Raw genomic sequence first — 13,373 nt, forward strand, 5'->3', positions numbered from 1 at the left:
GTAACCTCCCCTGTTGTATACTTTCGTTATCCAATTGATAACCATATCCATCATATCCCGGCTGCTGCTTCTCAGGCCAACTCCAGGAATTATGAAAAAAATCTGCTCACAAATTGTCGGTGTAGGTAAGTGTCTGTGATCACTAATCCCCCACTCCCAAAGAAAACTCAGTTCAAATCGTGGAAAGTATCCGTGCAGAATTAATGGATTACATTTCCCATGAACTGAACCGGTTCAGAACAATCTGGAACACTACTCAACATCACTGCCTTCCGCCGCTGATGCCGTTTTCACTTTCGATGGGTTTCTAATATGGGGTCAGGCGCATGCGCTGACAATGAGCGCCTGGCGCTCCAAACGGTCTGCCTGGAGAATGCGGCTAACGTCACACACGTTTCTCTGAGCCCCGGCCCCTTGCACGCGGCCGCAGCGAAACCCCGCCCCCGCAGCGCATCGGTTCGCGCTTCTGCTCCTCCCCTTCTCCCTCCTTCCACCCCACCCATGCCCAAACGAAATTACACGCAAGCTTACGCAGTAACGGTAGTGGCTGCAAGAGTAGTCGGTCGCGGTGCGTCCAGCTGCGGGGAGTTCATTGCGGTAGGTATTACCTGGCTGTACAATGGGTAAGTGTGGAGGGGGATCGGTGGCGTAGACAAGCGGTGTGGTTTCCCAGCCGAGGGAACTGGAGACGGAGGATGGGAGGTGGGTAGTTGGGGGAGGCATATCAGTCAGAGCAAAGTGTTCAGCGTGTGTGGCCTAAAGAGAAACTGAGGTTGGTTGCCGGCTCGGGGAATAACTACAACTCCCGATGGACATTGCGGTTACTGCACAGAGTGCGCATACCCCCGGCTGAAAGTTGACAGCTGAGGCGGTGCACGGACGTGGCTCTCTAGCAATGAAACTGAGCCCCGTTACATTTTTCACTGTTTTACCCCCACTCCGCGTTGCTATTTGAGGATGTGGGGTAACAAAATAAACTATGAACGCTGTTTTATTTAGAGGTAATTAATTTGTCGCAGGATCTGCTTCATTTTTCATTTTCGGGACCCAGAACTGAGTAAATCCAGACTGAAATTCACCAAATGTTTTTAAGCTTGTTTTGAATGAATTTGATTGAACAAGAGGGTATTTCCTAAATTGTAACGGTTGTAAGTTTCGCTTCTGACTCTTGTTATTTCATTCCTTTAAATAAATTTCAGTGGAATGGAGATTTACGTGGCTTATTTATACAATTGATTTTTGACGCGCTTGGCTGAACTGAAAACTTTGAACTCTGAGCATAAGCTTGTTTAATCACAGGAAATGGCCAGTTTTGCTTAGAGATTTATAGGAGAATGGTGTATGATTAGATGCACTGTCAAACAAAGTTAATGAAAAATGTTGAAAGCGCTCGAAAATGTCAGCAAGTCTGGCAACATCTGTGGAGAAAGAAACCGAATTAATGTTTCCAGTTATAGGGACTTGAAATGTTAACTGTTTATCTCTCTCCAGATGCTGACAAACCTGAGTGTTTCCAGCACTTTCTTTTATTTCACGTTCCATCATCTGAAATATTTTACTTTGATCAAAAATACTTACCAACACTGTCAGTAGTGAGTTCTCTTACTCAACATTAGAAATATGGAAATTGGTTCAGGAGTGGGCCATTTGGCACCTTGAACTTGCTTCTCCATTTATTAATATCATAGCTGGTCTGATCGTGGCCTTAGCTCTACATTTCTGCCGAATGTTAAAGATCTGAAGTGGAGGAATATGCACAAATGTTGGAAGAAGGTGAGGAACCAAATATGTCAGTTGCTGCTGAGGATGACCAGCATGAATGTGAAGGTAATAAAATGTGAGGCTGGATGAACACAGCAGGCCAAGCAGCATCTCAGGAGCACAAAAGCTGACGTTTCGGGCCTAGCTTTTGTGCTCCTGAGATGCTGCTTGGCCTGCTGTGTTCATCCAGCCTCACATTTTATTATCTTGGAATTCTCCAGCATCTGCAGTTCCCATTATCTATGAATGTGAAGGTACCTTCTGCATTGTAATTATTCTATTAATTAATCCTTGGCTCCCTAGAGGACCCAAATTCTATTGAATGCATTTAAGTTTGCATTAAGCGTTTGATCTTTAGCTGTTTTCTGGAGCTTATGCCATTGAAGTAATAAAGTCATACAACATGGAAACAGGCCCTTTGGCCCTACTCCTCCATGACGACCAGGTTTCCTAAACTGAACTAGTCCCATTTGCCTGCTTTTGGCCACTTTCCCTCTAAACCTTTCCTCTCCATGTAACTGTCCAAATGCCTTTTAAATGTTCTACCTGCCTCTACCATACCTAGCTATCTTGTAAAGCTGTAACATGACCCAACTCCTGTACTCAGTGCTGTGACTGCTGAAGACAAGTGTCTCAAATGCTGTCTTAACCACCCTGGCCATGTGGTGATGCCACTTTCAAGGAATTATGTACCTGCACCTCTAGCCGCCTTTGTTCGACAACAATCCCCAAGGCACTACCATTAACTCAACCATTTGTCACTTTCCTTCCCACTGGACCAGCCCAGTGATCACTTTGTGAAGCCTTAAAGCTTTCTTCCTTGGTATCAACTTACAGCCTTCCTTTATTATTCATATGAACACGGGTAAGCGATTCAGCCTGTCAAGACTGCTCTGCTCTTGATAACATTATTCTCAAACCCTTTTCATCATTGATGATAAATGTGTTAACTTCTACTTTAAATATTGCAAAAGACTGAGCTTCCCATCTTTTGGGTATAGAACCCAAAGATTCACAACCCTCTGAGTCAAAAAGAAATACTTGTCATCTTGGTCATAAATTAATTTAGTCACTTTTGGACATGCTAAACACCCTTAATATTTTACTAAGGCAAAGAACCTTGGCTGTTGAAGATCTGAAACAAAAACAAATTACTGGAGGAGCTCATCAGGTCTGTCAGTGTTTGTGGAGAGAAAGCAGGGTTAATGTCTTGAGTCTGATGATCCTTATTTCATCCTGCATTATAGTATAGTCACCATAGTCTTATCAGATCATAGCACTGCTTTCTCATTAGAAAGTGGGATGGTAGTAGTTTAACCTGAGTGCTACAGAGGTTGTAAAGGAAAATTCTTTGTGGCAAACTCAGCTGGTGTGGGAATTGAATCCATGCTGTTGACATCACTGCATAACTAACCAGCTGACTGCCGAACTGAGTTAACTGACCCCCTTCAGTCATTATGTGGTGTCCTTGATATGGTAAAATGCCTTAAGGTGCTTCACAGGAACTTTCAAAGAAAATTTTACACTGACCCACACTAGAGATATTAGATGATGAAACCAGACTGCAGCTGCTGGTGAGAATGCTGGTAGAATGAGTATTTGGATCCTATTACCTGGAAGTGTTATGGCACCTCCTGAAGTTCTTGATCCTTTTGATGCTGTCTCCAGGCTGGAACTATCACATTTTCACAAGTCACCTTGGTCGCTTCCTGAAGCAAAAACAAAATGATGGAGTCATTCAGTGGATCTGGCAGCATAAGTTGTAAAAGAAAGTTTATGTTCGGGTGGTTTTTGCCTTTTCTGACCGGTTAGAAGATCTAGTAATGGAAAGTTGTGCTGTGCCTTGGGAAAAGAGTTGTGGCAAAGTTATTGACTAGCAGGTACTGAGTTCACATTATTCCATCATCAGTATCACAGACTACTGAGAGCAGATCACACAAGAATCTTTGGGAATCTTGTTGATTTTGGCTTTCTCCATTTCTGTGGGCACTAAGGCCATTTGTGACATTGCACCACTAACTTTTAAATTAACTAACTTGGTACAGACTGAGAATAGAACCTTGGACCTAATGTGCTTTGTCAGGTTTAATAATAGACTGTCTTTCTGCTTTAGGCCATTTGGAAAGTGAAAGAGCATTGCTGTAAATGTAAAACAAATTATTTAAAATTTTTAACGTTGTAAATATGTATGGTTTTTACACAGGATAACTGCATGGAAAATAATTTGAAGATAATTTGGAGTAATGGGTAGCCAAGGCTCTGGATGTACACTTTCATTTTGCATGTTACGTTGTTTAGGTGAATATTTCTTTTTATATCGATTAAGCAGCTGCTACTAGTCCCTTCAGGATTGAGTTTGCCATTTGTAGTAGCAAGCACTAACACTGTACTAAAATGCAGGCTGGGGGCATATGCAGCTGAATTAACAACGTTGAAAGTCAAGTCTTTTAAATATAAACAGAGCTACAATGGAACACAGATAATGCATTTCTTTAATAAAATATAAAATGAAAATTTGATGCTTTCTTCTGCAAAACGTCAACTAAAGTACAGAGAATATTTAATTCCATAATAGTAATTCAATTCTGCTCATCATTCACAGACCTAACCAGTAATGGGATTCATACACCATTTTAGAAGTGAATATGATTGGTCATTATTCTAGTTTCCATGTGTCTATCTTTATACTTCCATTATGTGGTGATATGATAGACCCAAGTGAACCTCATTCAAGGTATAATTACCAGAGTTTATATAGTCATTATTGAAAACCTCAATTGAATAATTTCATGTACTTTTCTTTTTGTTTTGCCTGCAGATTTTGCAAATCCCAGTGGCATTTTGATTACTCTTCGTATGGATCAGTGAATCAAGATTAAATGGAACTGCCTCGCCTAACAGGAGCTTTGCGCTCCTTTTCGAATGTCACAAGACAAGATGAATATATTGTGGATCCTTCAGACATGAAGGTGGGTTTTCAGTTAGTTTTTTTTATAATCCAAAGCACTTGTTAAAATCAAACAGAACCAAATGCATTCAAGACCCTGTTTCAGTGTTGAGACTGTATCCCTATGACAACAATATTTTGTGCTGGTATCTGTAACTCTCTGAAGATTTAGCAAGATTTCAATGGTAGATACTAACAGGATAGATTGTGTAACTTCAACTGTATAAAAAAAGTGGACTGGGCCAACACCACATGTACAAACTTAAAATGCATAGGATTTATACTTTTTTTGAGGCTGTTAAATCCCCACTATTATTTCCTAGGACAATGGGCTGGAATAAATGATTTGCTTACTGGCCAGTTCATGACACAACAATTGAAACAGTACAAACCTGAATGGTTTCCAAGTGTTGTTTGAATTGATATAAAATTACAATCCAGAAAATACTGCAGGCTATTTATTACATCGAAACTCTGTGGAATAGTTGGAAGGGAATGTCTATGCCCAGCTTTCCTGCTCATTTCTTGAAAAAGGTGATTTATCCTTGTGTTAAAATTCTGTAGGTACGGGCAATGTTCAGAAATCTTTACCTAGATGTTAGATCTTCATCTGCGAAACTATATGTGACTGCCTTAAAACTATGCTCCCTATTCGTTGACCAAGGGAGGAAATGTCTGTCCTTATCTATGCTTCCCTGATAATTTTGTACTATTTCAATCATGTTCCCTGCCTCTGCTTCAATGAAAATGTCCTGGGCTATCCAATCTCTCTTCATAACTAAAATTGTCCAGCCCAAACAATATCTTGGTAAATCTCCTCTGCATTTATTCCAGTGCAATCACATCTCCCCTATAATGTGGATAACTGCACTTAATATTCTATTTATGGCCCTGACCAATATTTTATACAATTCTAGCATAACCTATCTGTTATTAAACTCTGTCTTGTTTAATAAAATCAGATATCCATTATGCCTTCTTATCCACTTTTTTATGAACATGTCCCACTATAAGCAAATTACCATGTGTAGCTATTTTTTAAGCTCAAGAGGCTTGTCCACAATGAAACATCAATTAAAAGGGGAATCATAAAGGAAAATATTTTCAAAGGAGAGACTGTTCGAAAACATGCTGATTGTCCTAGGTTAACAGGCTGTGTGAATTTTCTCTGAAATCCCACACACACAAAAGCAATTTAAAATCTAGTCTATATTGACTAATGTTAACTTATCTTGGGGTTTAATATAACTAAATAAAAATCCATGACAACAAAATCATAAATCGTTACAGCCAAAAATAAATGCATAACAAGTAAAATGGTGCAATAATAGTGGGCATCATTGAATAAAAGTTATTAGAAGCCCATAAAAAATCCTTAAACATCCAGAAACAGTAAAAGAGTTACTTGCGAAATGCAGCTGGAAAAGATCTTTTAGTTTGTAATTTTCTTTTTAAAACTGTCAACGAGATGTGGTTCATATCAAACAACTTGGCCTGGGCTCCCTTCATAATGCTGAAAAACTTAATGTTTTTATTACCAAACAATTTTAGTTCGACTGGCCTCAAATGCTTGTCTTCTCCTCCCATGCTGTCTTGAGAGAGGGATCTTCGTCTTCAAAGTAGGTTGTAACATCAATCACATCAATCTCACCTGTATACATGAAGACAAGATCAGGCCTCCCCTCATTAGTTCTATTTGTGGGTTCAACCAATACATCCCATCCATGCTGTATGCCTTTCTCTTTCAATAACTTTACTATTTCATTTGTGTTGATGGATCCAAATATTTTTCATAGCCAAACTCCCCAAAATGTGAGGAAGTGTTTCTTTCCCTCACTCATACCTTATGTAAAATATACCCAGGCAGGATCTTGTGTTTAGTCAGAAAAGTATTGGTTCTAAATTACAGCATCTTGAACATTTTTTTGTAGTATCTTGAATTGAAACCAGGTATTTGATTTTGAGTTGTTATGAAAGTAAGTGATTCGATACCCTGAAAGCTGAGATATCCACTTGGCATTTGGCTCTTTAAGAGCTTGTCTATTATTAGGGGGTGTCACAATAAAATCTCCTCTGATAAATTAACAACTTTATTGTTGGTAGTCTCATGAATCATACTACCGGCACTGGCAACAACCTCACATAAAACTGAGACACATTAACTGCTGTATAAAAAGGATATCTTGATTGTGGAATCTTCAAACCTTTTCCTATTACCCAGTTTATTAATGACGATGGGAATCTGAGTTGTTGAAGACCAAGATTGCCATCCCTATTCCTACTATACAATAGTCTTAATGAATATACAGCTCACCATTAACCATTCCTTTGCTCAACTGCTGTTCTTTTTGTCTGGCAGTCCATCTCCACCTATCATTTGCAGCTACGCTCCACTCCTGTCCCGTCTTTGTATTTAGGAAAAGGTTAGCATCTATGTTAATCAGTTCTGAAATAGGACCACTGGAACTGAAATGCTAACACTCCTTTCTCTCCGCACATACTGCCAGTTGTGTTTGAGTTTCTTCAGCTATTTCTGTTTCTTTTTCAGATTTTTAACATCTATAGTTCTTCGCTGTTTTTAATGTGAAGAAAATTGTCCAGCTAAATTAAAACATGCTGAAAGACTTTGATATGAGCAAGATGATAATAGAGTTTAGGGATCATTAAAATTATTAATATTAAAATTTCAGTCTTTTGAGTTGGTTTCAATTTGTTTAGTTTTTATATTTTCTGCCATTTATTGAGGTTGTTCAACCAATTTTCTTCCTAAATCCTGGCCCAAAGGGTCAATATGGACTCCCAGGTATTTTTCAAATTTTGCAAATGCAATAAAACCTAGTTTGCTGATAATAAACTTCTATTTTGCTGCACTGTGGCATTGAAATGTTTTATTTTTGCTAGCCATAAAGAAGGTAGCTATTTTACTGATATTAAAGTTAAGACTTTTTTTACAATAATTAGAAGGTATTTTCGAATTATGCTCAGTGCTGACATTCAAATCATTAACCAAGCCAATCTCATACACGTAATGAGCTTAGTAGTGCTGTCCAATAAAATCAAACAAAGAAACAAAGAAACCTACAGCACAGGAACAGGCCCTTCGGCCCTCCAAGCCTGCACCGATCAAGATCCTCTGTCTAACCTGTCATCTATTTTCTAACGGTCTGTGTCCATTTGCTCCCTGGCCATCCATGTACCTGTCCAAATATATCTTAAAAGATGCTAACGTGTCTGCGTCTACCACCTCCACTGGCAACGAGTTCCAGGCGCCTACCACCCTCTGTGTAAAGAACTTTCCACGCATATCTCCCTTAAACTTTCCTCTTCTCACTTTGAACTCATGACCCCTAGTAATTGAGTCCCCCACTCTGGGAAAAAGCTTTTTGCTATCCACCCTGTCTATACCCCTCATGATTTTGTAGACCTCAATCAGGTCCCCCCTCAATCTCCGTCTTTCTAATGAAAATAATCCTAATCTATTCAACCTCTCTTCATAGCTAGCACCCTCCATACCAGGCAACATTCTGGTGAACCTCCTCTGCACCGTCTCCAAAGCATCCACATCCTTTTGGTAAAGTGGTGACCAGAACTGTACACAGTACTCTAAATGTGGCCAAACCAAAGTCCTAAACAACTGCAACATGACCTGCCAACTCTTGTACTCAATACCCCGCCCAGTGAAGGGAAGCATACCGTATGGCTTCTTGGCCACCCTATTGACCTGCGTTGTCACCTTCAGGGAACAATGGACCTGAACACCCAGATCTCTCTGTTCATCAATTTTCCCTAGGACTTTTCCATTTGCTGTATAGTTCGCCCTTGAATTTGATCTTCCAAAATGCATCACCTCGCATTTGCCCGGATTGAACTCCATCTGCCATTTATCTGCCCAACTCTCCAGTCTATCTATATTCTGCTGTAATTTCTGACAGTCCCCTTCACTATCAGCTACTCCACCAATCTTCGTGTCATCAGCAAACTTGCTGATCAGACCACCTACACCTTCCTCCAGATCATTTACACATATCACAAACAAGATAGCATCCTCCATACCTGTCACAGACAGACAGTCACTGGACTGGTTATATTTTTCCAGCCTCTGAGCAATGACAGCTAGTGGATCACAGTTTTAGTTGTATTGCACCAGCTTCTCAGCTACAAGGGAAAATGCTTTTTGTATGACCATCTGTTGCTGCTCCTGCCTTTGCATTTCTTGCTGAGTGCCTGTAGCCTGCAGCATTTCTCCCTCGCCCATCTGTACAACAGTTGGAGTGAAGACTTCAGCCACCTCCAATCCCACACATTTGAGTATCAGAGCTGGTAGGGTCTCCAGGATTCAGTGTTGATGCTTCCTCAAAGCCCTGGACACTGCTAGTAAAATCCTTGCACAAGCTCATGAGCATTGACGGTGGAGGCTTTTGTTGTACTGTAGTAGTGCCCCTTCCTCTCTGCTAGAAGATTTGGTTTCAAGTCCCACCTTCTGCACAGGTATGTCTGAACATCCCTGGGTGGATTTTGATTGATTGACTTTATTGTCATGTATACCAAAATACAGCGAAAAGCTTTGTTTACGAGGGGTATGGGCAGATCACAGCAAGCAAAGGATGTACAGATCAAAAACTCTTAGAGCCATACAGGTTATATTGCAGGTTAGATTATTTAAGGCTGGAGTCTGTTCAACAGTCTGATAATGACCAGAAAGTAGCTGTTCCTGAACCTGTTTGTTTGTGCTCAGGCTTCTGTATCTTCTGCCTGGTGAAAGAGGCGGTAGGAGATAATTACCAAGGTGCGATGGGTCTTTGATGATGTTGGCCACCTTTCTGTGGCAGTGAGTTGTGTAAATAGAGTCCATGGATGGAGGATTGGCCTCCATGATGGTCTGGGCTGTGCACACAACCTTTTGTAGTTTCTGACAGCCCTGGGCAGATCAGTTGCCATATCTGGCCGTTATGCACCTGGACAGTAGGCTTTCAATGGTGCATGTGTAGAAATTGGTGAGGGACCTTATGGACATGCCATATTTCCTCTGCTGCCTGAGGAAGAAGAGGTGTTGTTGTGCCTGGAATGTGCTGCAAGAGGAGGTTGTAGAAGCAGATACAATCGTAACGTTTAAGAGGCATCTGGACAGATATATGAATAGGCAGGAATTAGAGGGATATGGACTGCATAGAGTTAAAAGGTTTTTAGATGAGAAGGGTGTTATGTGTCAGCGCAGGCTTGGTGAGCTGAATGGCTTGTACCTGTGCTATACTGTTCTTTACTAACAGTGGAAAGGGACACAGAATCACGGGGACGTAAAAATCCTGGACTCCAAAGAGATTGGGAACATAAGGAATATGAATTGGCCAAAGAAACGCTTAAAGTAAAGAAAGAAGGTGGTAGTAATGTTTTGAATGATGATTCGGATTCCAGTAATAGATTCTATTTAACGAAGAATTTATGTTCAGATCCCAGACATAGAGTATAGTGTTAAAAGGTATTGTACTTCATTTGTGAAAGTAGCTAGAGACATGAAGTAGTCAAAAAATGTTGGACCTTAAAATAAAAGCAGAAATTGTTGGAGAAACTGAGCAGGTCTGGCAGCATCTGTGGAGAGAAAGCAGAATTAATGTTTTGAGCTCAGTTTCTATTCTTCAGAGAGCTGATAGTAGCCTGGAAAAGGTGGTATTTATGCTGATGATATGGGGTTGTGGCTGGGGATTGTGGTGGGGGTTGCTGGTTTGAGCAGTAGGTAGAAACAGAGCCCAGAGAGCAAGAAAGAAAGGTAGACAAAAGAGTGGTTGTTAGTAAACCTGGGAAAGGAAAAGACTAGTAATGGGTACAATGAATAAGTGAAAATGGGTTGGAAAGCAGCTCACGTCATGACAGGTCTTGGGGTGTGGTATAGGTGAAGGACAGGGAATAGGTATTCAGGCTCTGAAATGATTGAATTTGATGTTGAGTCCTGAAAGCTGTAGCTTAAGTAGCCAAAACATGTTGGACCTTGATGTTGCAGAGTGTTTTGACAGCTGTCATAAAATCCCTCACCTTTTTTCTTCAGTGTAGTCAACAAAATTTCCATCGCAACATCAATAAGTAATGGTGAGAGTAGATCTTGTGTAACAGCTTTCCTGATTAAAATTGGTTCAGTTTCTCATTGCTTCAATACCAGGTCGTAACATCCTGATATAAAATTTCAACAAAATTATTAAAATTGACAAAAAGGCCAATGCGTCTAAGGCCTTTGTTTATTAGCTTTTGTGCCTTAAGCATTCAAGGTCTTAGCAAGATCAATTTTAAAAATAAGCAGAAATTCATTTCTTTTGACAGTTTGGTCCCTTACATATTGTTAGGGAGAATAGTCCTATTTTCTTGACAGCTTGCTGTACCAACAATTAAATCTTTCTACCACACCCTAAGATTTGGTGGCTTTGGTCAATCCTTTTGCAATGTAATGCGATGTAATATGAAACCAATAGTGATCAGTCTCCCGTTACCAATGAAATTTAAGACTTCAGGATCTTCTGATTTCAGAAGTAGAGTGATCCTGCAGGCCTTAACAGTGTCAGGAATCATGTTGGTCTTCAACCAATGTTTAAAGCACTGGGCTAATATCATGGGGTTAGAATTTCTACAAGTTTTAAGTTCTGCTACCTTAATTTTTGTCAGGACCAGTAGTTGTCATTTTTGAAGGAATCAATGTCTTCACTAACTACTTCTTCTGTGACATCTTCTATAAGTCTGTAAAGTTGACATCCTACTTAGTTAGCAAACTTGACAATGTCTGCTATGTTACATGGTGTAGACTATTTTTCCTAAAATATTTCTTGAACTCCACTTTGCATGGAGAGCATTTAATTTTATCAGGGCCTCCCATAATTGTGTGGGCCAGTCTTTTCCTAGCTTTCTTAATTTCCATGTGTATAATTCAGTAAGCCAATTTCTTTTTAACATACGTTCTGCTGATGTTATTGTTTATGTTTTTTTGATTGATATGTTTATTATTCTTTCTTTTTGCAAAAATCTTACTGAGCAGTCTATGTAATGCGAAACCAATAGTAATCGGTCTCCAGTTAGCAAACTAATTTAAAATGTCAGAATCTTCAAATTTTTGGGGTAGGGTAATCTTGCAGGCCTTAACTACGTTAGGAATTATGTCAATATTAACTAATTTGGCTACCTGTTTTGTTGTAATGCTCTTGTTCACAGTTAGTTTGTGTATGCTATTAATCTTAGTATGCAAGTGATGAATATCTTTATTCATAGCTTCTAGAAGATCTTAAGTATTTTTCTTAACCCTAGTCTCACGTTTCCTGTTGCTTCAATTATGTCCTTGATATTTTACCTATATCCTTATCCAAAATATTTTCTTATTCATCACTCACGTCCTCCGTAATGTCTTCCACATATTTGGCAAGTTTTGGACTGATGTTACAGTATGCAATACTGTAAACTATACTGTACTATATTGCATAATGACATGCAATCACGTGAAAGCTACCCATTCTACGACATTTCCCAAATCTCTCAAATTTTAGTATTATTGTTATTTCTTGGCATGGTCTTTTAAGAGAATCACCCTGTTAAAACTCTCTCAGCAAAATTCGCGCGTTGGCCTTTCTGTGGATAACTAACTATATAATGGGTTTCCAGTTGGCTTTGTATGTTCTCTAAAACACCAACTTGATTTGATCCATGCTCGTGTTAATGACTTTTCATATTTTATTGTTTGATGTATTAACATTTTGGGTGGTCGCCTCTTTTGAATTGCAGAAGTTACTGCTACCAGCATCTAAATATAAGAGCAGTTTTGGTTTCTGTATGGACTCATTGAATATAATAAACATAGGTCTCAAAAATGGTGTTATATTATCTACGTTAATAAGATGGTCATTAGCTAGAGTGTTAAAAGCTCCATTAAAGTTTTGATGTTTCCAAATATCACATTAATTGAGTATGTTAGCTGAAACTCTAAAGTGGGGGACATTGGTGGGTCTGGTTTTATTAGCCCAACCATTTTTCTTTTAAACCTGTTTTGTCTCCGGAGACCTTCCATGCAAATAGTTCTGCTGTACCAGCTAAATTTGGCTAACTAAAGATTCTGCAACAGTGAAATTCTGATTGTTTGGTCACTCAGCCCATCTCACCCTCTTGTTTCCAGTTGGACTTCGGTGGGGTTGGGGGGGATGGCTCCTATGACCCAAATTGTGAAATAGTCTTAGTTACTTCTGCTAAGGGAGTGACGAACATGCACACCAAGGACCTCTGATCTACTGTGCACCCAAGATCATACCTTCATTGTGTATTCCCTTGCCTTTTTTGTCCTGATCAGGTACAAAACCTCACACTTATCCAGACTGAATTCCATTTTTCACAGATCAGTCTGTCTATATCTTACTCTTAGTCGAATGCCATCCTCATCACTATTTACCACCACACCAATTTTTGTTTTGCCTGTACTTGGATACTTTTGCATACACTGGTTTTATTTGGGTACTGGACTTGTAAGGTGAACAAAGGGTGAGTGTTGACTTGCAATTCAACACAATTTTATTCACAAAATACACTAAAGACACAAAAGGGGCCATCTGACCGAATGTTATCCAAAACCCTGCTCTTTCTTGATGATACTTCTGATTCTTAAATTAATTAATCTACCAGCATTAAGTCTTTGCAAACCATGTCT

The 13,373-nt window shown here is 39.6% G+C and overlaps 1 protein-coding gene across 1 annotated transcript in view; it reads left to right on the forward strand.

Annotated features, from left to right (window-relative positions):
• Positions 1-531: 531 nt before the first annotated feature.
• Positions 532-13,373, forward strand: part of ascc3 (activating signal cointegrator 1 complex subunit 3) — a 507,536-nt gene continuing 494,694 nt past the window's right edge. Inside the window, exons 1-3 of the mRNA XM_059645261.1 lie at positions 532-597; positions 3,965-4,059; positions 4,580-4,730. Of these exons, the coding sequence (XP_059501244.1) occupies positions 4,641-4,730 (90 nt within the window). The 5' untranslated portion in view covers positions 532-597; positions 3,965-4,059; positions 4,580-4,640. The remainder of the gene's footprint in view (positions 598-3,964; positions 4,060-4,579; positions 4,731-13,373) is intronic.

Source organism: Stegostoma tigrinum, chromosome 4 (assembly GCF_030684315.1).
Source record: "Stegostoma tigrinum isolate sSteTig4 chromosome 4, sSteTig4.hap1, whole genome shotgun sequence".
Taxonomy (NCBI): domain Eukaryota; kingdom Metazoa; phylum Chordata; class Chondrichthyes; order Orectolobiformes; family Stegostomatidae; genus Stegostoma; species Stegostoma tigrinum.